Genomic DNA, 24757 nt, shown 5'->3' with positions numbered 1-24757 from the left:
TTTATTTCACCACACTTGACACTTCCTCATTACTTGAGCTAATTCTAACTTATATTGTGGCACGTTATGTACATTGCAGACCACATCATTGTAAAAGGCAACAATATAGTAGAATTCAATGTGAAATGTCATGTAAATTAAAAATAAAAAGTTGGAAAAAATAGTTCGGATAAATAGCATTCTCCCAAAGTTGATTTTCCTACAAGAGTGAATAGACACCATCACATGGTGTGATGGCTCGATACTTCACTTAAAATAGCATTGCAACGTTTTGAGTAATTCCCACCCATTTGAGGAATTTATTTGTCTTCAAACCTCAATCATCTAAATAGCAATGTAATACCACTAGTAACGAAAAAACAACATATATTGGCATTATTTTGGGCACCCCTTTGATGGCACTATAAAAGCAAAGGCACCCCCTAATCACGTAAGGAAGGCGCCAACCTTTACTTAATTTAATTGTAAATCCCCAACTTAAAATGAGCTCTGTAGGCCTCTGTGGAAGACTTGAAGTAATCATGACAGCAAATGACGATAATACATAGCACCAAAAGAATAAATGATTCATAAATCATAACACAATTGATGTGACAGATGAAATGTAGTGAAAAATTTGACTTGCAGTTGTACAAAATTCCACAAGGGGGTTAGAATTACTTATATGAAGATAAGTATCATATATATGCTAAAAATTGCAAGCACAAATTATTTATTATATAAATCTTCCGAGATATATGTGCAGCCTATGTGCTACAAATTATTTATTTATGCAAACATTTCAATAATTTTATTTAGAATTAGAGATTTTCTCCTTTTTGGTTAAAGAAATAAAGGTCATTTCACTTTCATGAATCAGCGGTACAACTCAGACAGTCTCCAAAGTTTAGGTAGGATAATGACTACTTTTTTAATTTTGAAAGACTGGATCAACTGTAAAACACATGGATACACAATCATTTCCTTTTCCCGAGGGAGCAAAAGGACCTACTTTTGTCCCCTCCTGTTAAAGAGTGTTGAAAATAATGCAATTCATAATGGGAATAGAGTGTCAGTCAGAGAATCGGCGCACCAAGATTTACTGAGTCCCACCCCAATAGTTAAGTGTCAAAACTCAAATGGCTTTGAATTGAGAGGATGATGCAACAAATCAACATCTGATCTCACATGCAATGTTGAACTAACTATCATAAAAAAGATTATGTGTACATATTCTTCTCAAAAAAAAAAAAAGATTATGTATACATACAAAGAACGCAGAAAGAAACCAATCAGGATTTTAGATGCTTTAGATTTTAGAATCAGTAAATGATGCATAAGATTCTCTTGCTAGATATGGTTCCTACTTTTCTGCCCAATAGGTTAGATCAGCCTACAGTTAGCCAAATGTCTTCTTTTAGCATTGTAGTTTTGAGCTAACTATCATAAAACAGATTATGTATACATACAAAGAATGCAAAAAGAAACCAATCAGGATTTTAGATGCTCTAGATTTTCGTAAACCATCACGGGCTTAACAAAAAAGCCTTGACACATGCATAAACGTGAAGAATACACACCTACAAATATACACACATGACACATGCATAGACATGTAACATTTTTCTACTGCTCATGGAATTTAAACGGGCATCAGACCTTATTCTCATAGATTGCAACACAATCATACCGATTCATAAGATCCACTTTCCCATAGAAATATTGCAGGTCAAGCAGTTAAATAAAAGAAGCTCAAGTTAATATCATAATGTGTTAGGACACAAGTCTACATAGTAGTAACATTGATACTAGTAGAGCACTCTAATTTAGGACAGCCTAACATATGCATAGGTTTTTTAAGGTTACTGAAACGTGGATTAACTCCAAAAGCAAAAAAAGGCCCATATTAACACATGCTTGCAACTGCAGTAGAGATCTCGCACTAACTCACTCTACACGTCTGCGTTTCTTTGCTAGATTCTCAAAAACCTGGTGGACATCAGCAGTCGTGATTGGCTTTGATGAATCAAATGATTCCTGCAAAATAATGTAGCATAAATTTGAGCACAATATAAAATCAATTATTTATAAAAAATCATATTCTAAACCTGCTTCTCAAATGGTTTTATATTATAAAAGGCTTAAAAGAACTGCATGGAACAAAACGTTCATAGTCATCAAGAGCATACCAGGAAAGTATGAATCTCATCTTTCATGTCTGCAATGCCATTCAGAACCTCCATTTTCCCTACATGACCAAGTTTATCAAGCATGCTTAACTCAGCCCCCTCCTGTTGCTGCAATTTTTCTTCTCTCTTCTGCTTTGCCATTTTCTCATACTCCATAATTGAGTCCTCCTTGTCAAGCAGAAAACTAACATGCTTCTGTTCATATATTTCACTGCATTTTTCACACCTGCAGAGTGCATCCCTCCAGTTTTTTGAAAGAAACATTGGCTTACTCTCTAAAACAGGGGAAGCAACTGCCAGATTAACTCCAAGAACACAATTAGCATGTGGATTGGCATCTGTAGTGCATTTATCCGGACCTATATTCTTCCCAGAATTTTCTCCAAGAAGCAAAACCTCCCCACCAGACACAGATTCAGAATTGGTATTAGAACTATGAGAAATATCATTCTCTAGCTTTCCAGATTCACAAGCTAAAGGCATATCTCTCAAAACTTCTTTATCCTTCCCAGTATTAACAGAAGCATCATTTTGGCTCCCTGCTGCCTGAATGATTTGAGTATATAGCCTTAAGAAGGAGCAAATTGCTGAGCATGCCTTGCATATAAAATCCTCATATAGAGGTTCACCTTCCTCATCTCTTGGAATCTGTAGTACAGTAAAGGACAAGTAGAATGTTATCTTCTGGATGTGATCAGCACAACTGAGAGAGATGAAAGATAATCTGATTTTGACAAGTAAAAGCAGACTCTAAACCAATCAAAAATGTAAGATAAGTGTTCATGCTAAATTTTAAATTTTCATAAATGTCTAGAAATCCATAGTATACAAGCAGTAAAGGCTAACTTCAAGACTTAAAGTGGCTAAAGTACTTCAAAGTGAGGACTTGATGATCTTACCAGACAACTATATTATAATTATCATTATGTTGATCAACTCCCCCCCAGAGAGATGGGGAGCCGATTACCAACTGATGAGAAACAGTTTAGAGTAAAGCCCCTCAACTGATATCATTGTTAAAGTACAAACAGAAGCAGTATAGGGTGAGCCCCAAAATATTTGATTGGCTTTTACTGATGATTGATTAGCACAAGCAGATGAGAAATTGTAAGACTCAACAAATGTTTCAAAATCCAACGATCTCATCAACATGAGTTTAGTTTATGCTACATCTACATATTGGCCGCTCAAATTGACAGAAAAACTCAGAAAACCAGTACCATTTTACCAATTTCACCACTTGGATAGGAAACATGCCGTGCCTAATAGTAGGTAAATACATGATGCTCAGAGAATGACTACAACATAATACATAGAAGTGAACATGTCAACATCCCTAGCTACCAACCTCATCAGAAGAGTCAAGACCGATATGTTCCTCATGGAACCAGTCCTCACACACACAGCACTGTATCATCTCTACTTGTTCTTCAGCATCCGGATCAGGATAGGGGCGGCCACAGGTGCAATATGAACCTTTGAAATTTTGATTGTACAAATTCTCAACATTTTCTATATCTTTATTTGGGAAGATCTTGCAGAAGAATTCTCCAAATTTTGAATTTCCACAATCACACCTAAAATTTCTCTTAGTCCATAGTTCCACAATCTTGTCCAAGTAACAATAATTACCAATGACCATCATGAGATGGAGGCAGACAAAACAAATAAAATAACCTAGTCAAAAAGGATACATGGGACTAATACATCAAGATACATAGTCATATTAATCATAAAAAAATAAAAAAATCATGGCCTTTCATAGTAAATATCATACAATGGTAAGGATATCAAAATACCTCATGGCCATCATGGCAAGACAAGCTGCAGGCTGTGCAAACTCCAGCATTCCCTTCTGGGGTGCAAGTCAAGCATGAGAAAATTGCTTGCCTCTTCATATAACCACTATTATAGGTACACTCCTTGCCTTCATCACCCCCCAAAACCAAATCAGCTTCCTACAATCAATCAAACACCAAAAGTAGGAAATAATAGACAATATTATTAACCTTTTAATGGAAGCCTGTACTACTCTTTTCAAATTTAAGCCTATGAAGGGAGAACTTATTTTTTAAAAAATAGCTATGAAGGGAGACCAAAAAGTCACAGACGATTTTTGCTCTTTCTTGAAAGATTTGGCTGGGCTCATTGATTAAACAAATGTACCAAACTAGGCATCGTTTTGAAGCTCCATAGTTAGATGAGCCAAAACTAAATATCCATTAAATCAGTTTGACAGCAGAAGAGCTAAGAATTGTGGAATTAAGAATGGTCTTCCAAAAAGAAGCTACTGTTTTATGTTTATATCTTGTTTGAGCCCTTCCTTAGTTTTTTTTATTTTATGATAATCTAATACATTCCTCATAATACCAAATATTTAATCACAATCTCTCCCACCAGTTAAAACAATTCATACCTTTTGAATGAGCTGAGCTCAATCTTTTGATTGACCCTACGATGGATTTGTTATTCATTTGAAACATACTTAACAACAGATAAATAAGGAGTAACACCATTATACAACTCTGTTAAATAATTAAATATAAAATAAAAAAATGGAATGCCAACCAAACAAAACTACTTCAAACCCCTAATTCAAAATCTTCCTTTAACTAGTTATCTTAGTACCCAAACAGATTATGAATAAAACTAACACCAGGAACTAAAAATGCAACATTTTTAACCATTAAATTCACTGATCTCATGTAAAAGCCAAATAAACTTGAACAAAATAGTAACTAATTATAAAGAAAAAGAGAGCAAACCAGCTCCTGTTCCTCCACATCCTTGAGATACTCCTGAATTGAAACCGTCTGTTCAGCCTCATCCTCGAACGCATCATCCATCTTCACCAAGGCAATAAATAGCTTCGGCGCAAAACCTCTGTACCCAAAAACCCAATTTGGAGAAACAAAAATGTTAGTCACGGAATTAATCGAAAATCACAATATATATATATATATATATAAACGAAGAATACGCCCTTGAACAGAAAACCCTAGATTTCACGAAAACTGGAAAGTGGGTTTTGGAAAAAGGTACCAATTTTTCTTCCGAGGTGTCTTAGGGCACTCACAGGTCGAAGAGAATGTTAAAGCAGGTGTGAGATTGAAGCGAATGTGAAGGCTTCGAAGAGAGAGAAAGGGAGACGAGGGTTAGGGATTTTATATGTGGTAAGGACTATAAGGACATTTTCCCGCCATATTGAGCCACTAGAGGAGTAGACGGGTGAGAGTTTCATAAATCAAATGCTTAATCCCGATTCCCGTTCCCTCCAAATGCGTTTTTTTGTTTTTTTTTTTGGGTCAGGGGAAAAATTTTGGATTGCCTTTGCTAGTATATGCTCTTTAGTTTTCTTGTATTTTATAATTTTTATCTTAATAAATACATGTCTTTTTTTACCCCCAAAATAAAAAATTCAATAATAACCTAGTCTATCTTAAAAAATCAGTGATAACTCAACCCACATTAATGAAAAAACACGCTGGACACGGAGCCTAGGCACACGCTGTGTTTTTTTCTTTCCATATTTTACAATGTGGGTACTGTTGAACAGTGACTAAATTCATTGTGCAATAATAACTATAAAAAATGATACTTATAGTCTTTTTTTTACATTAACATATAAAAAATTCATAAAACCAACAAATTCACAAAAAATCACCCTTATGGAGTCACCTAAACCTTTATCGTGTTCGTCGTTGCAGAGTTACTGTTGAACACGAACTATAGTTGCATATTTATAATTAAATAGTGGCTATCGACACTGTATAGCGCTATGTATAACGTCTCATGTGCACTTAATTATTAGCGCCTTTTTTAGGGTCAATTTGAGCTTTTTTTTTTAAGATAAGTTTATTTATCATTAGATGGACATTTTTAACATTTGAAAATGTTAGATGGGTTTACTTAATATTAAAGGAGGTATAAAATGGACTTTAAAATTATTTACTTTTTTTTTTTTCCATTTTTAACTTCTGATTTTTTATTTCTTCCATATATAGCTTTTTATCACATAACATTTTTAAAAAAAATTAAGGAGATAAATGTTTCATAAACAAGGTTAGAAGATCTAACAATATGAAATATGTAATATGTGAATGAAATAAATGTAAAGGTTACCAACTTTAGTGGTGTGAGTGTCCCCATTTTGATAGAAAAGGTCTTAAGTTCTAGAAGAATTTAGGTCGCCAACATAATTGTAGGATTAATGATAGATAAAGCAAAATGAGAGGGATTGTGCACAACAATCTAGGTTTTCCAAAAAAAAAAAAATTAACTTGGTCCCCTTTTTAAGTGTATTCAAATGGATTATTCCAACGCTCGATACAAGTGTTTAAACGCTCAATATTGTAATTATTTATCAATTACATCTAACAATTAGATTAAAATATATAATAGTCATTTGCTACATGTTAGATTTTCTGATAGACAAGTACAAGAGTGTTGGAACACTGGATAACTGAGAGAAAAAAAAAAAAAAAAAAAGATGGACCAAATTGATATAAATGTAAAACCTGAGTTTTCTTTATCATTTGTAAAGTCTACGGTGAATTTTTTTAACCCTAATTATGAATTATATAGTGTTTCATTTAGATAGTTCATCCAATGTAACACCATGTTCGCATAAGGGTGAACAAACAATTGAGTGCCTTGGTAGTTTAAACCGCATTGTTATGGGCCTCATGGCTATGAAGGTACCTGATCTTTCTTCGGCTGCAACGTACGTGCCAGATAATCTCCACGGTTAAGGTTCCGGTGTGGGCCCTATCTACTATGATTACCCGTATAATTTTGAGGCTGATGTTGAGTTGAAGTGGGTAAACCCTAGTTGTGGATCAAATTTAGTCAATAGCATGCCTTCGGAAGAAAGAAAATACCACTTTTCCTTAGGGCTGGTTATGAGGTTAGATAAATGAAGTAACCGAGTCGGGCTCTTAAATTTTATAGCTCTTTTATACATTATAATAATTTTTATGAGTATTTAATAAAACAAAAATAAAAAATTATGTGATTGAATGTATATAAAGGATCGATGATCTTATTTTTATATAGTTCACTTCAGTCTTACAATCTTAGAACCAGCGGGCCCTATTAGGCTATAACTTATACTTGTTGATTAATTGACAATTGAAAAACAAATTTAATAATATAGCATTAACCCAATGAAATAGGATTCAATTTTTTTTTTTTGGTCAATTAATATTGTTCTTATGATAAAAACAGCATTGTTATCATACATTTTAAAGTTTTTATTACAAAAATAACTAAGTATAGTAATAAAACGATGAAGCAGTGTGATTGTTCACTAAGTAGTTAAAGGTCTCGTTTGGTACATGTATATGATTGGATATGATATAATAGAATAAATGATAGAATTATGTTTACTCAAGAAAAAAACTTCTTACTTTAAGGAAGAATATAGAAATGAGATGTATTAATCATAAAAGAAGCTTATCCTTTCCAATTTTCTCCAAAATGGTGGGATTAAGCTAGGGGGGATAAGTGTCCCCTCATAGCGAATTCATTTTCTTTCTTTAAGTTGAAAAACGTCCTTCATTTTGGCCAAAAAAAAAAAAAACATTCTTCATCTTCTTCTTTAAACACATATGAATCTAATCATTTATTTTATTTTATCCAATTATATACATCAAACAAGGCCAAAGAGTATGTAGACTGCCTATTTCCCTCTTTTAATCGAAGAAAAAGGCAATTATAACATATATCTCAAAAATTTTCAGATTAATGTTACATGGTAAATGATGACCCTGCCTATTACAGAGTACTGGAGGCGTGATAAGTTCATGCCTACTGCGATCTATATACTTTTGACGTATCTCTTTTGGAAGAAACTAATTGGAAATTATAAATGCAATTTCTTTAGCAGTGATACACTGATACGCAACACGGTTTGAATTTATATATATATAAAAATAAAGATAAAGATATAACTAGCAGAAACATGAGAAGAAGCAATAATGAAAAGAATTGACAGAAATAAAACAAACAAAAAATCAGTTCCCTTCTAAAAAGGGTCTTCTTTAATTCAATTAAAAATGAACGCAATCTACACTTTAAAAAAAAAAAAAAAAAGTGCACCCAATTAATGATATCAGTCGACTCTTTGCTCCATCCAAATCGCATTTCTAAATAATCCCATGGGTTTCTTTTTTGGTGGAATTTTTCTTTTTTAAATATGGGATTATTTTGCCCAAAACATTTGGGATTTGCCTTTATGTATATGGTGCCCTGTGTTTTGAATATCAATTTGAAGTCTGGGTCACAGATTGTCGGAAAAGTATATATGATGGTTGGTCCTACAATTAATATATGGTAGTTTGAGGACTAGCGGGTTTTGAACAGATTCACATATATACAGGGGATTGATAGGGCCTCTAATTCCATTATTCAAGCCATCCAAATTATTGCAAATTAAGTAGATTTGATATTGTCAAAATTAATGGTTACAGTTGTGACGAAATGATATTAAATGTGGAAGATTCGATGGGCATGAAAAAAAAAAAAAAGAATATTTTAGGTCGTGAGTGTAATTGAGCTGTGAACTTCCAAAACTAAACCAATTAAGACTCCCTCACTCCATGCGTGTTTGAAACACATTCCATGCCTTCATAGACGCAAACATTTTTGCTTCTCAAACGTTGACTCCTTCCATAATCCATGCCACCCCAATTAATAAACAGTCTGAATCCGATGACATTCTCCATATTCCCATCGTGGCAAGCAAGCTAGTCATGAACTCACAAGCACAATTTATTTACTAAATCATGTTTATATGGATCGATTTCCTGTTTGTTTTTTATTTGATTTTTTTATGATAACCGTGTCTTTATTATTTTAAAGTAGGAAGTACATGATGAAATAATAACCAGTGGCGCAGAGCTGAGGGTTGGCTAACCCAGCTATAACCCACCTAACTTGAGCTAAGGTATGAATTACGGCAAAATAGGAACAAAATCTGATATCTTCATACCCCCCCCCCCCCCCCCCACTGTTTATAACACTTTTGAGTTTGAATAAAATATAAATATTTAAATTTATATTATACGGTTAAAATTAAAACAAATAATAAATAATCCAAATACCATATTGAATATGATATTTAAATATTTGTAGTTGAAGAATAGCCAGTTGAAAAGGTCATATAATTATCCACAATAAGTTTAAATTCGATCCCCCATCCTTCAACTCAAAAAAAAAAAAAAAAAATAAATAAATAATGCTTAAATATTTAAGTTTGTTAAGAATAAATGAGGCTAGGAGTGAACATCATAATTGTAATTGTATTTAAGTTGAGTCTATAATGTCTATTTATTACATTAATTATTATCAAAATATCATTCTATATATATATATATATTAATATTATCTAAGTACAAATATATGTCCTCAGAAGCCAGCTTATTTGTAGTTTTCACTATCCTATGGCTACCTTAGAACTCTTCTTCTCCTTCCAACTCTTGTTGATCTTCATCTTCTTCCTTACAACAGGCCGGGCATCTTATTGCCCGGTCTCAAGCTGCCAGGAGGACGGACCACCGGTCCGGTTCCCTTTCTGGCTCAAACAGTTCCAACCCTCATCTTGTCGGTACAGGGGTTTTGAGCTCTCATGCAACAACCAAACCCAAATGACCACAATAACCCTCCCAGGTTCTGGGGACTTCCTCGTCCACTTCATCGATTACGAGGCCCAAGAACTTTGGATCACCGACCCCAATCGCTGCTTCCCCAAAAGGTTCATAGACCGCAGCTTCAGTCTCCAGACTCTCCTCAACGACACACCCTTCGACGTCGTCCCCGGAAACTACACCTTCCTAAACTGCTCGTCGTCTCAAGCACTACAGAACACGACGCAGTTTCCGGACACGGCCGAGATTGTTTCTTGCCTCAGCAATGACAAGTACGCGGTGTTTGCTGTACCGTCAAATAAATATGATAATTGGCTTCAGTCATCATCTCCGTCACCATCACCGTCACCGTCAACGTCGATGTGTTCCGTCATTTCGAGTGCTATAGTTCCAACGGCAGCTCGGTATAAGTGGCGGGATATATTTGGGCAGGGTATTAACGGCGTGGGCAGGGCAGCTCGGTTGACGTGGGAACGGCCCCATTGTAGTGATTGTGAAGCCCGTGGTAGAATTTGTGAGCTCAACACAGATACATATCAGACTATGTGCTCTGATCGTAAAGGACAAAGCCGAGGTACGTTTCCGAAATACTCCCTTATATAATTACTTTATACATATGAAACACTAACAATTTTTAAGCTTAGTTTACATATCATTAAAGTTTACAATTTTTAATCTATATGAATTTTGAATGTTCCAACACTTTGAAATTTTAATATCACTCACTTTCAAGAATTATGAGATGAATTGATTCATGGCCTCATTTAGATCAATGTAACTGATGATGTTCGTTATGAAAAATACTCGTTTTTATAAGTTAATTACAATTTATCATGTATTTGTCATTATAAATTAATACGTACCAAATATATCTTTTACTTATTTTCATTACAGTTGGGTAAACTTAAAAAGAAGTTACTGTATATGTTTCGGTGCTATAAGGAAGATTTGAATCTTTGATGTGGCATTACGGTGCCGTTCTGTGGGGTTTTGGAACTGGTTCACTCATTGTGGCCCAATGATTCCAACATTCCCATTTGAGTTAAATGAGCCTCGAGAGAGTAGAACAGGGTGTTTGAACAAGGAAACAAATGAATTAATAAATCAATGCTTAATTGGGACTTGGGAAGGGTCATGTTGCATATATGTTCCTCAGAACCAAATAAGTCAATGTGTGGCAGTGTTTTTTAGTGGGCAGTTGGCATGTTGGTTTCAATTCGGGCCCTACTTAGATTATTTGACGGTTGTGATCAATTGTGTTGTCGTCCTAATCCTTAGTCTATTTTGTCTGATATATAATCCTTATAGTCAAACCAGGACATTAAGAGGCCTACAAAAACGCGGAGTTTGACTGAAAAGTTCCGTACTTACCAAATTACCAACTAGCTTCCAGCTTCAAACTTTTACATGCATGTCGTGCCTCTATAACTACTGATTAAGATTAATAATTAATTAACAAAGTCTACTCAAAGAAATTGAGTGTGTTGACCACAATACGACACATGACACTTGACACTATTTCTCTTTTTTTATGTTTTATTAAGATCGATCATATGACTAATGTTACATTTACCATGTTTATTAATTGGCCGGCAAATTTTGTTGACCACATATTTATTGAGTTGTGACTTATTTGCATAGGCGGATCTTATCTCTCTAAGATGTGCAAATAGTTTTATGAATATAATATTGATTTCTGAAATTTTTTTTTTTGGCCAAAAATTGAAATTGTTAATTGACTCTGTTTGTTGCAAAAAAGAAAGAAGTTAAATGCTTAATCTATAGCAAAGGATTAGATTTTTACAATATCTTTCTTCCCATGTTATGTTGATATTATGCCAAACTTTAAATACAAGGATAGATACTCTGTCACTTAATTGCTAATGGTCCATTTTATGATTTAGACAAGAACCAATTTTTTCAATGAAGTTCTTTCAATATTGATGTCTCTTGCATTGAAAATGAAGTGAATGAACTAATTTATTGCAATTTCAGGTCTTTCTAGAGGTGTAAAATACGGCCTAATCATAGGCGTGGGAATACCTGGGCTCTTATGCATCATTGGGCTCGCAAATTATGTATGGACAAGGATAACGGCCCATGGTCGCCCCAACCAGCCCATCACGGACCTCTCAGCCTCAACTGCTCAGCAACCCGCCACAGTTATAGTGGGCCTTGACGGCCCAACCATTGAATCGTACCCAAAGACTTTGCTCGGGGAGAGCCGGAGATTGCCCAAGCCCAACGACAACACGTGCTCCATATGCCTGAGTGAGTACCAGCCCAAAGAAGCCCTGAGGACTATACCAGAATGCAACCATTACTTCCATGCTAGCTGCATAGACGAATGGCTCAAAATGAATGCAACATGCCCTGTGTGTCGAAATTCACCAGAGGGCTCATCTCTTGTCACCCCTTCTTCCTTGTCTTCATCTTCATCTTCATCTTCTTTAGCATCCACTACTAGAATATGAGTCTTACCATTCTGATATCCACCGTAGATTTTTCTATTTTTTCAGTTTATATGTCATTTTTTGCCATTATGGTTATATACAAGGTAGTGATTTGATCATTTGTATATTGTGCATTTGGGGTGAGAATTTAGTGTCTGAGTCAAGAATTAATTTATGGGGGTCAAGCAAAAAATGTGATGACTAGTATTTGCTTTGTTCTATATAGTATGTTATATGTAGTAGTTATGGTAGAAAAAGAAAAAAAATTGTCTACTTTTAAGTGTCCATTGATGCAATTTCTGTTTAAAACTGAACCGGATTGAAAAAAGTTTAAAATGTGAATTTTTTTGTCATTGTAAAGTTTGGAAGAGGTTTTTTATCATTTACTACATTTTCTATTAGTTTATTCATAAAATAAACAAACCAAAACTTGTTCGATCTTTTGATGTCGCACACATTCTTACCTTCTTTTGATGAGCATATGAGTAATGTGACACCAACATGCCAGCCATGAAATTACACATTTTGCAGCATATATACAAGAGTCTCGAGTCTTAATTAACCATAATCCCTAGAATCCCTACTATATGGATGAACATGATCTTTACATGAAAATCTAAGTTAACCATAACATAAACAGAAACATACCCCTATAAATAGTAACATCGCAAATCAGCACATAAATATACAAACTACTTAAGCAACTGAGTTTGAAGTTGTATTATTAGACCATTTGAGAGGCCAAAAATGAGTACTCATCATCAAACCAAGATGATCATAGCCATTGTTATCCTAGTGGTTTTTGGGTCAGCCATGGGTGCACCACCCACCTGCGAAACCGTCTTCCATGACATAGGCCCTTGCGTTCCTTACATACTGAAAATCGAGGCCCAGCCTTCGAAGATTTGCTGTGATGGTGTGAAGCACCTGAGCAAGCATTCAAACGACAAGAAGGATCGACAGGCTATATGTCAATGTCTCATGCCTGCAGCAACCACTCCCCAGCCTATCGATTTTTCACTCATTCGTACTCTCCCCAAAAGCTGTGGCGTATCCGTCAAACTTCCACCCATCTCTAACCACATTAACTGTTCTAGGTAACTACTCTTTGGCTAACAGCCTAACAGCTAACTCTCTCTCTTCTATATATGCTACTTTAATACACGTTCTTAATCTGGATGAGTAACTAATTATGTTGATTATTAATTTAATATGTGGTTTAAATTCACAGTTTTAATTGTTTAGTAAGAAAACATTACGATACATATACATATATATACATGTACATGTTCACAAAAAGAAAGACTAATTTTGATAATTTTTTGTACAGGGTTTGAAGATTAAGGGAAGGAGTCAACAACTAGCTATTTTAGCTATACTTGAATAAATGTGGTTCCTCCCAAAGCAATGGCCTCACCTAAATGTGCAATGTAAAACAAATAATATTGTTTTTTTAAACTTAAATGAGAATGATGAGACAATATATGGAATAACATTATTTGTGTACGTTACTAGTGGTCGGGAGATTGAAATAATTCTTACGCTGATATATATTTGCATGTGTTACCAAAAAGATAAAGTAATAGTTCGAATGAGTTTTACATCCGATTCTTAATCTTACTACCTTATGGGAGCCTCAGCCTCCATTTAAAAATTGTGGTATCAAGCTTCGAGGTAAAGAAAACGAAATTCCATAGTGCTCTAAGCCACTAATATTATTTGCCAACCTTGATAATGTAATTACCAAAATACCAAGACAAAAAAAAGCCTTCACAATGTAATTATGGGTAAACTAAGCAGTATCATACCTATTTTGGGTGGAGTACAGGAGGATGCAGTTGTTGCTAGTGGAGAGTTTGAATTTTTGAGGGGACGACATTTGCTCTGATCCACCCAATTGTAATATATAGGATGGTTTTGAGCAGGGTATTTGGGTTGGCAAAGTCTGAACAATCCAGAATGACAAAAAGGAGAGATATATGTGTGAGGGAGAAAAATGAATTAGAGATAAAGAGAGAGGACAAGAGTGGTGAAAGTTGGAGTTGGGGAGGGGGAGGAGTTTTGCAGATCCAATGGGAGTTGATTCATTTTCCTATTTTTTAATTTTTTAATTCTTAAATTTCTTTTCTCTCTCATGTTAATAGTATTTTTAATATATTAATTATTGTTAGAAACTAAAAGAAGATAGTTTTGGTAGCTCTCAAGCTTAGTATTATTGAATCTCAACAGAGGCTATTATATAGCCAAACAAAACAGGAATGATTCAAAAGTGTGCACCCACGTACTGCACCACCTAACAACGTGGCTAAGAACAATTCAAAATAGCTTTCCCTACAAGTCAGAGATTATTAACAAGAACACATAACAGAATAGATAGGAGCCTAGGACTTGGTCAACACTGCAACCAAAACTTCCTAACAATCCTCCCTTAAACTGTACTGTAAACATACAGTCAGTTTACTACTTGAGCACTGCACACACCAAGCTGCTCTCTCATCTTCAAGAATAAATCCAGCTTCAAAGGCTTTGTTAAAATGTCGGCCAACTGATCCTTTGAGCCACAATGCACCAATTCTACTACTCCATTATTAACCAGGTCTCGAAGAAAATGAAATCGAACATCGATATGCTTACTTCTACCATGCATAACAGGATTCTTCGAGAGTTTAATAGCTGAGTTATTATCACAGAATATAGTGCACTTACTTTGCTTAAGTCCAAGCTTCCCAAGCACTCGCTGCATCCACACACTCTGACAGGCACACGCAGCAGCAGCAATGAACTCTGCTTCGGTGGTGGAAAGAGACACAACTGGTTGCTTCTTGGAACTCCATGCTATAGCTATAGCTATAGCTATAGCCCAAAGAAGCACAAAGGACTATACTAGAATTGATGCAACCATTACTTCCACGTACGCTAGCTGTATAGATGAATGGCTCAAAACGAATGCAACATGGCATGTATATATGTTGGAATTCATCAGAGGGATCAAGTCTCTTGTTACCCCTTCTTCCGTGTACTTCATCATCATCTTGTTTAGTACCATTATAAAATTTGATCTATTTTTTATTTATTTCTTTGTAACTTTTTCCATTATAGTTATAAACAAGGTATGATTCATTGATTGTCATTGATTTGTATATATCTACTTGAGGTGAGAATTAAGCGGCTGAGTCAAGAACTTCTTTATGGGAGCTAGGCAAGACAATAGATGTGATGAATATTTATGAGCTATTTAATTATGACAAAATAAATATAAGAATATAATACTTTAGATAAATAGTAAAATGATCACGTTGATTATCAAATGGTCATATGTGTTTCGGTTTTTCTGATTTTGTTAGTAGAAGTGATTCTAAAGTAAGATTTTAATTAAACATTAGTTAATTTGTTTGGATCATTGGATCACATCGAGTGGTAGTGACAATAGTGGGACCACTTTTACATCTCGTCAAATGAGATCTCTCTTAAATAAGGGACCCTATATAGTAGCAATGATAAAAAACTTGGAAAAATGGTTGGGTTGTAAATAATTTTCCATTTGTTTATTCATGAATAACAAACCAAAACTTGTTGTTTTGATGTCTCACATTTTTACCATCTACACTGATCATGAGCATATGAGTTGTGTGACAGAAACATCCCAGCCATGAAATTAGACATTATCCGGCACATATACATGCAAGAGTCTCGAGTTTTAATTAACCATAATCAATCCCTACCATATGGAGCATGAGCTTTACATGATAATCAAGTATACTTAATTAACCACGTACAACAGAAAACAATAACATCTATACGCCTATAAATAGTAACATTGCAAAGCAGCGCATATATATATATATATACAAACCAATTAAGCAACTGAGTTCGAAGCCAAAAATGAGTCACCAAACCAAGATGATCATATTCATAGCTATTGTTATCCTTGTAGTTTGTGAGTCAGCCAAGGGTGCGCCACCCCACTGCAATACTGTCGTCGAAGACTTGAGCCCTTGCATTCCTTACCTAATGCAAATGGAGGCCCAGCCACCGGAGATTTGCTGTGATGGTGTGAAGCTCCTGAGCAAGTATTCATACGACAAGGATGATCGACAGGCTGTATGTACGTGTCTCGCGGCTCTACCACTCACCGGCACCTCCAATGCCGTGTCTATTGATCTTTCACTCTTTCCTGCTCTCCCCCAAAAATGTGGCTTAGCCGTGACATTTCCATTAATCTCCAGTAATACCGATTGTTCCAAGTAACTACTCTTTTGCTAACACTCTCTCTTCCATATAATATTTTCTCGACAGATTGTAAATTTGAATATCCACCTTCATATATTTTCAGCCATGAATCAACTTAATTAATCGATATTCGGTATTGTTCAGATTTTCTTATATACAAAAGGAAATTAAAGACTGATTTTTGTTTTTTGTACAGGGTTTGAAGATTTAACGGAAACAGTTGATCAACAGCTTGGCAATACTTGAATAAATGTTGATCCTTTCCAAAGCAATGGACTCACTTAGATGTGCAATGTAACCAAATAATATTGTGTCTTTTGTTAAAATTACTTCAATGATCGATCCAGAATAATACAATATGTGGAATAACGTTACATATATATGCTTGCATGACTTGTGGAAGATTAATTGAAATTCTTACTCTGATATTTGCATATGTTACATCACCTATATTCTTTCTCCCCATTTAAAATCTTGGATCGATGCATGGTAGCAAGCTAACTTCGAGGTACAAGAAAAAAATATATGAAATTTCATGGTGCACCAAGCCAGTACTAAAGATTCTTTGCCAACCTTGACATTGAAATTATGGATTAACTGGCATTAATATCATGCTGCCATAATTTTAACTTAATTTAAAAACAATAATTAAAAAATGACGATTTTGTTTTGTTGGCTGGAGAAAAAGCAACTACAAATATTTCAAGGAACTAACACATTTGTTGGAAGAGATCTCATTTCAAATCCCTCATTCTTTGATAAAAGAAGAAATCTAGAAAATAGAAATATCTCTAGGTCTTGCAATTCCTTTAATTGTTGCACCTACTCCCCAACAGAAAGGAATGACACCTTAGAAGGTAGCAAAATGAAATAAAAAATAAACAAATTCCATTCGTTTTAACTTTTATGTGATTTTTCCGAAACTAATTCTAAGAAGTTGTATGAGTGCACGTACTGATATCTTAACTTAAATTTTGGTGAGAGTATGGAATTACCCAAGCCCAGTGACAATACTTTGTCCAATATGTTTGTGTGAGTACCAGATCGAGTACCAGTCCAAGAAAATATTAATTAGAGACTAGCTATATGTACCAAATGCAACCATTGTTTTCAAGCTAGTTGTTTATATAGACGAGTGGCTTATAAAATATGAATGCAATGTGCCCCAAATTAATTAAGTCATCTTGTGATTGAGATATGTTGTGTGTTTTTATTATAAATATACCGTACCACTACTAGTACGTACTAGAATAGTTCACATCTGTCACTGTTGATAACCATGTTCATTGAACACAAAGGCCACGGCTATCCGGTGGCCACTACATATATATGCAGACTGTGGATTTAGTGCACAAGACCTATTAATATTTGGAGGAATTTTTTCATGTGATGGTCATATGTGATGTTGTTTTTACAACATATATACTTATGATCGATTTTCATCATATAAAGATGAGTACCACATACAAAGCTATGAGAGGGAAGTCCCATATGACAATTTTTTGAGACCCTTGATTTATGTGAGCATTTGAAAGAGAAGAAGCTATATATATATTTTATATAGGAACAACTTTTTCAATATTTCTAATTCCAGATTAATTTACGTAGATCCTATAGTATCATGTACCCACCTGGTATAAGAGTGTTTTATAAAAAAAAAAAATTAGGAAATTTAAGAATTGGATTTGCAAAACATTTTCCATCTGTTTATTCATGAATAAATTAACAAAAAAAGAAAAAGCTTGTTCTTCATGTCTCATATGTTTACCTTCTTTTGATGAGCATATGAGTAGTACGTATGACAGCAACAGCCCAGCCATGAAATTAGACATTTTCCAGTATATGTACAAGCTAGTCTCGAGTCTTAACCATATGGATAGCATGAGAATTACATGATAATCATGTACTTAACCACAACATAAACAATAACATATATGCGTCTATAAATAGTAACATTTCCAAGCAGCATACATACAAACTAATTAATTAGAATACTGGAGAGGCCAAATATAACCAGGATATCGATGAATATCATTGCGATTGTTATCCTTCTGGTTTGTGGGTCAGCCATGGGTGTACCCTCCTGCGATACCATCTTCAATGAGGTGTTCCCTTGCATTCCTTACCTAATGCAAGTGGACGCCGATCCACCAGAGAATTGCTGTGCTGGTTTGAAGCTCCTGGGCAAGTATTCATACCACAAGGACGATCGGACGGCTGTATGTGAGTGTCTCATGGTTCCACCAAACACCGATGGCCCGGGGCCAGCTGATCTTTTACGCATTTCTTCTCTCCCCCAACAATGTGGCATATCCGTCAAACTTCCACATATGTTTAGTAAACATGGCACCGATTGTTCCAAGTAATTAATTACTCTTTGCTAAACCTCTCAATTCCATATATTATTTTGTTGACATGCAGACTGCGAGTTTGAATCCACATTCATATTCACTCACATATGGACATGAATTTGACTACCTAGTTTATCATAATATATGTATGTATGAAAACAAATTTTGTTTTTTTGTTTGTTTTGTGTGCAGGGTTTGAAGATTTAAAGGAAATTGAGTCAACATGTACAGTTTGGTAATACTTGAATAAATGTGGTTCCAATGGAATGGCCTCACTTAGAATACGTGCAATGTAAAACAAATAATACTGATTCTTTTTAAATTACTTCAATGAGAATAATATTGCAATATGTGGAATAAAATTACATGTTTGACTCATGAAATACTGAAATTCTTATTCTGATTCTTGCATCTGTTACATCGCATATTACTTCTAAGATTATAAAGGAATAATTCGAATGAGGTTTTGACATATATATAGCATCCGATTCGTAATCTTACTCCCCATTTAAAAACATGATTTGTATCAAGCTGATATATGTTAAAGAAAATGAAATTCTATATGTACTGCTCCACACTTACTGCACCAAGCCGCTAAAGATTCTTTGCCAACTTTGAAAATGTAATTATAGCTTAAGTGGCACTATCAAGCTTCCATAATTTTAACTTAATTTAATTAAAAGCAATAATTAACAAATTTGGGCTTGTACTGAGCACGAAGGCTAGTGGTCGACTTCACCAACCCATCCCATAATTATTCACTTTAAGCCAATTATCATTTAGTCTAGTAGCACTCAGTCTCTCCTTAATTTGTGGGAGGAGATTCTGAGTTCTTGTTAATTAATATAAAAAATTATTCACTTAACCAATCTGTAATAAGAATAAAGCAACATGTTGAATGACATTGCATGTTTTACTTGTGGGAGATTGAAATTCTTACTCTGATATTTGCATCAGTTGCATCATTAATTAGTTCTTCTATTATTGAATAAAGGGAAACACTATTTGTACTCCAAAAATGTCATCCTAGCTACACTCTAAAATATATAAATTTTTCTTATACTTAAAGTGTAGGATGACATTTTTGGATAGGATGACATTTTTGGAGTGCAAATAACATTTCCTTTGAATAATTTATGGATTGTAAATTGGTTGTTTTCAGCAATTCCTGGTAAGGTAACTGTGTTTTCTCTGACTTGCCCAGTTTTTCCCCAAACTCTATTGTCATTCTGCTTTTATTTAATTATTGAGCTGTGAAATTTGTTTTTGGCTGAAATTTGTTTGTGGCTGAAATTTGTTTTAATGTGAAAACAAATATTGTAGGCGGTTAGATTGAATTACATTTTAAAAAAATTCGAAAATATTGGTGTTTGATCGAGAAAACTGGGATTAAGGACCGGTCCTCACTCTTGAGGACCGGTCCTCCAGTAAATCGTGTTTGTGTATAAGGTTTGAGGACCGGACCTCATTCTTGAGGACCGGACCTCCGGTAACTCGCTTTGAAATTTCTGGGCTTAAGAACCTGTTCTCTCCTTTGATACTTTTTCAAATTTCTGGGCTGAAGGCGTCTGGCAGCATGGGTTTGATTGGCAACTATTTCATGGGTATGGTTTATTAATAGCATCAAGGGATGATTATTGGTTCCTAAACTGGTTGCTTACTATGTGTGCAACTCTATCATACCAGAAAATTTATTTCTTCACAACTGATGAAATTTATGGATTGTAAATTGGTTATTTTCAGCAATTCCTCATACTATCTGGGAGGGTGACTATGTTCGGTGCAATATAACCAATGAACACTGCTTTCTCTGACTTGCCCAGGTTCTTCCCCAAACTTTATTGTCATTATGCTTTTATTTAATTATTGACCTGTGGAATTTGTTGTTCGCTGAAGAGGAGATGTGGCTGAAGTTAATATTTGCTAATATTTGCTTTTGTTAATATTTGCTTTTGAAGAGTAGATGTGGCTGAAGTTAATTATGCTTTTGTTAATATTTGCTTATATATAATATAATTTCTGTTAGTGGAGACATCTTATAGAACCTTATGGTAATTACAATTGTGTCTTATTATAGGATGAGTTATAGTGTTGACAAAAGTTGGGTGAGATTAGACCGGCTAACACCCCAATATGACCATGGATTGCGAACGTTTTTGGATTTCTGTTTTGCCAATGTGGCAGTTGATAACCAAATTAAGTGTCCATGTCGTAAGTGCTACAACAGATTTTGGAGGTCTCGTAAAGATGTAGAGGATGATATGGTTGAATTTGGTATGGATCACCGATATGTGGATACAGTTTGGACCAATCACGGAGAGCAAATTGCTGAATCAAACACAATGACACCTCACACCAATTCTAAAATGCACTATGTTATGGAGGATTTATTTCATAATTATGGGGGTGAACATGATGGGAGCACTTCAGATCCTGCAACCCACGTTGGACCTACTGAAGATGCTTTGCGGTTTTATAATTTACTCAAGGAGGTTGACGTTGAACTATACCCTGGTGCAAGCCATATGAAAAAACTTGAGTTCATAGTTGAGCTCTATCACATAAAGTGTCTTTTTAGCTGGAGTGACAAGTCATTTTCGACCTTGCTGGCATTGTTAAAGAGGTCATTTCCTTTAGTGAACTCACTGCCAGATTCTTTTTACAAGACAAAAAAGCTCATAGGTGAGTTAGGCTTGAACTATGAAAAAATTGATGCATGTCCGAATGACTGCATGCTATATAGGAATGAGCATAAAGACGCTGTTGTGTGCAAAGTTTGTGGTGACCCTAGATATAGCGATGAAGGCAATGAAAACAAAAATAGAGTGCCGTTAAAAGTGTTACGTTACTTTCCAGTAACCACACGGCTGCAAAGGCTATTCATGTCTAGGCACACAGCCCAGCATATGACATGGCACAAGACTGAAAGTACTGACGGCATTATGAGGCATCCGTCTGATTCACCTGCTTGGAAAGAGTTAGACAAGCGTTATCCGGACTTCGCCTTGGAGCCCCGTAATGTGAGGTTTGGTCTTGCAAGTGATGGATTTAATCCGTTTGGTCATATGAGTCTTTCTCATAGCACTTGGCCAGTGGTGCTTTGTGTCTACAACCTCCCTCCATGGATGTGCATGACTCAACCTTATTTAATCATGTCTTTACTCATACCCGGACCGAAAGCCCCAGGCAATGATATTGACATTTATCTGGAACCGTTGATAGATGAGCTGACTACATTGTGGAATGATGGTGTCAGTACATATGACGTTCACACCAACCAAACTTTCACACTTAGAGCAGCCTTATTGTGGACAATTAATGATTTCCCAGCGTATGCTAACTTGTCCGGGTGGAGCACGAAAGGTGAGTTAGCTTGTCCACAATGTCAAGAGAAAACAGAGCATCTCTACTTACCTTGTAGCCGAAAACAATGTTATTTGGGGCACCGCAGGTTCCTACCCATGACGCATCGTTTTCGAAAAGAAAAAGTTGCATTCAATGGACAGTGGGAGTTAAGGCCTGCCCCTGCTGCCCTTTCAGGGGAAGCATGCCTACTGAATTTATCTGGTTTAAGCTTCACACTTGGAAAGAAAAAGAAGAATAAGAATCGGCCGAGACAAAGACGTGCATCTGCACCCACCATTCCAGAATACCAGGGACCTTGGAAGAAGCAGAGTGTGTTTTTTAGGTTACCCTATTGGAGGTACAACTTATTGCGACATAACCTTGATGTGATGCACATAGAGAAAAATGTGTGTGATAGCATTATTGGGACTCTTCTAGGGTTGGATGGGAAAAATAAAGATACGGTGAAGGCACGTGGTGACCTTGAGAAGTTAAATTTGAAGCCCGAGCTTCATCCAGTCCGAATTGGTAGCAAAACTTTTCTGCCAGCAGCAGCATATACTCTTACTAATAAAGAGAAAGAAATGTTTTGTGAGGTTCTTAAAAATGTTAAGGTTCCAGATGGATATTCCTCAAACATTGCTAGGTGTGTGAGCGTGAAGGAGAAAAAAATCATGGGTCTAAAAAGTCATGATTGTCATGTTTTGCTGTAAACTTTGGTACCCCTGGCAGTTCGACGAATACTCCCACCACGGGTGGCTGGCATTATTCTTGAAATGTGCAGCTTTTTCAAAAATATTTGTGTCAAAGCTGCTACCCCACAAGCATTCATAGACTTGAACCCCCGGATTGCATTAACCCTTTGCCAAATGGAGCGGATTTTTCCACCAGCTTTCTTTGACATTATGCTTCACCTACCAATACACCTAGCCTCGGAGGCTGCTATTGGAGGTCCAGTTCAATATCGGTGGATGTACCCAATTGAAAGGTACGATTCCAACTTGCTTTTCTTGAATTTCCATAACAACAATGGAGTAAAATGTTTATTCATGTTTAACCATTGACCTTACCTCAAATTTTTGTTCGGTGTAGGTATTTGCATACACTCAAGTCTTATGTTAGGAACAAGCGTAGACCCGAGGGTTGTATAGCCGAGGGTTACATAGCAGAAGAATGCATGTCTTTTTGCTCCATGTACTTGGATGATGTTGACACTCGCCGAAATAGATTTGGCCGAAATAGTAATGACGGTTCTCATTCATTACGTGAAGGCTTTGAAATTTTTGCAGGCAGAGGCATTCAGATGGGAAGTGGAACTACAAAATTCCTCGACTACACAATATGGGAGCAGTTATGGCGTTCATGTCTGTTTAATTGCGCTGAGGTTGAGCCATATTTAAGGTAAGAACTTGTGTTCATATACAAGTTCCTAAAAATTATTACCTGACACTTACTTACTCGCCCCGCAGTGAGCACATGGCAACCTGCCTTGCTGCAAGGGGACGGAGGACGACGATAATGACATGCACTGCTCAAGCTACCGATTCTTTCCCTCATGTATTTAAGCAACTTGTAAGTTATGATTGAATCTCACACACCTTACTAATTGCATGTCTTATAATTTAATATGTGATTATTTATGGTTGTCCTTATTGTCCATATAGGTGGAAACAATGTTAGTAAATGGGAACCATGTTCATCCAGACTTAGGGGCAATTTCATTTGGCCCCTCTCAATGGGCGATGCATCTAAAGAGTTTTGTTATTAACGGTTTTCGTTTCCGAATCAAGTCCGTGGATGTACGAAAAAAAAATCAAAATTGTGGGATCTTTGTGGCTGCCAATACACCAAGTTACTCAAGCACGAGAGACCAAAGACCCATAACTGCCCTAGTGGATTTTTACGGGGTCGTAATAGATATTGTGAAGTTGGATTTTGGAGATGGTCGTACATGCGTATTGTTTGATTGTGAATGGGTTGATAACCATGTTGGGTCAAAAGTTGATGCATTTGGATTCAAATTGGTTAACTTCAAAAAAAAATTGAATACAAAAGACACTTTTGTACTTGCTACACAGGCCAAGCAAGTGTTCTACGTTCAAGACCCCTTGGATCCTGATTGGCATGTCATAGTTGATACTGAACCACGTGATCTGTATGACATGAATCTTGTGGTTCCATCTGATGTCTACGGAGTTCAAACCTTGGATGAAATTTGTAGAGGTGATGATCAAATTAATCCAAGGGGAGATATCGAAGGAACAACCATTGATGAACGACTATCCCCAATCAGAACCACATAAACAAATTGTACTTGCTGTCACCGGGCCAAACCTGTGAACTATTCTCCATATGTTAGTTTTGGCAATGTAAAATTTGAAAACAATGTCGCTCTGTTGATGGTGGATGCACTCCCAAACACATTAAAATGTCGATTTCTAGAGTCATTGATGTATAAATCACAATTGGCCTTTTTATTTTGGGGTTGTATTGATAACGTAATGTTTTCAACTAGTTGAGGACTGGGTGCTTTTTGTATTTAAGTGGTTTTTAGGTTCGAGTGC

At 35.7% G+C, this 24757-nt stretch overlaps 2 protein-coding genes and 1 pseudogene across 2 annotated transcripts; 2 read left to right on the top strand and 1 right to left on the bottom strand.

Annotated features, from left to right (window-relative positions):
* Positions 1-1615: 1615 nt before the first annotated feature.
* LOC147274254 (PHD finger protein-like protein) lies at positions 1616-5354 on the bottom strand. The gene is made up of 6 exons (XM_086257321.1): positions 5211-5354; positions 4934-5051; positions 3968-4126; positions 3517-3777; positions 2169-2816; positions 1616-2016 (listed from the first exon to the last, which is right to left on the bottom strand). The coding sequence occupies exons 2-6, from the start codon at positions 5012-5014 to the stop codon at positions 1927-1929; spliced, it is 1239 nt and encodes a 412-aa protein (XP_086113447.1). The 5' UTR covers positions 5015-5051; positions 5211-5354; the 3' UTR covers positions 1616-1926.
* A 4232-nt stretch (positions 5355-9586) lies between these two features.
* LOC147274253 (putative RING-H2 finger protein ATL21A) lies at positions 9587-12546 on the top strand. Its single transcript, XM_086257360.1, has 2 exons — positions 9587-10388; positions 11810-12546. Exons 1-2 carry the CDS (start codon positions 9611-9613, stop codon positions 12286-12288), a joined length of 1257 nt encoding a protein of 418 aa, XP_086113486.1. The 5' UTR covers positions 9587-9610; the 3' UTR covers positions 12289-12546.
* A 5975-nt stretch (positions 12547-18521) lies between these two features.
* LOC147274252 (uncharacterized) lies at positions 18522-24496 on the top strand (annotated as a pseudogene).
* The last annotated feature ends 261 nt before the right edge of the window (positions 24497-24757 follow it).

This window comes from Dryas octopetala, chromosome 9 (assembly GCF_963921425.1).
Source record: "Dryas octopetala chromosome 9, drDryOcto1.1, whole genome shotgun sequence".
NCBI lineage: Eukaryota > Viridiplantae > Streptophyta > Magnoliopsida > Rosales > Rosaceae > Dryas > Dryas octopetala.
This window is presented reverse-complemented; position numbering and strand designations above follow the sequence as displayed.

Excerpts from the sequence above, each read along its gene's own strand:
- LOC147274254 (XM_086257321.1), bottom strand. The coding sequence starts at position 5,014 with ATGGATGATGCGTTCGAGGATGAGGCTGAACAGACGGTTTCAATTCAG. Across the intron at positions 3,778-3,967 it reads CTTGCCATGATGGCCATGAG|ATTGTGGAACTATGGACTAA; the intron begins GTATTTTGATAT and ends TACTTGGACAAG. Across the intron at positions 2,817-3,516 it reads GTCTTGACTCTTCTGATGAG|ATTCCAAGAGATGAGGAAGG; the intron begins GTTGGTAGCTAG and ends ACTGTACTACAG.
- LOC147274253 (XM_086257360.1), top strand. The coding sequence starts at position 9,611 with ATGGCTACCTTAGAACTCTTCTTCTCCTTCCAACTCTTGTTGATCTTC. Across the intron at positions 10,389-11,809 it reads TCGTAAAGGACAAAGCCGAG|GTCTTTCTAGAGGTGTAAAA; the intron begins GTACGTTTCCGA and ends TTGCAATTTCAG.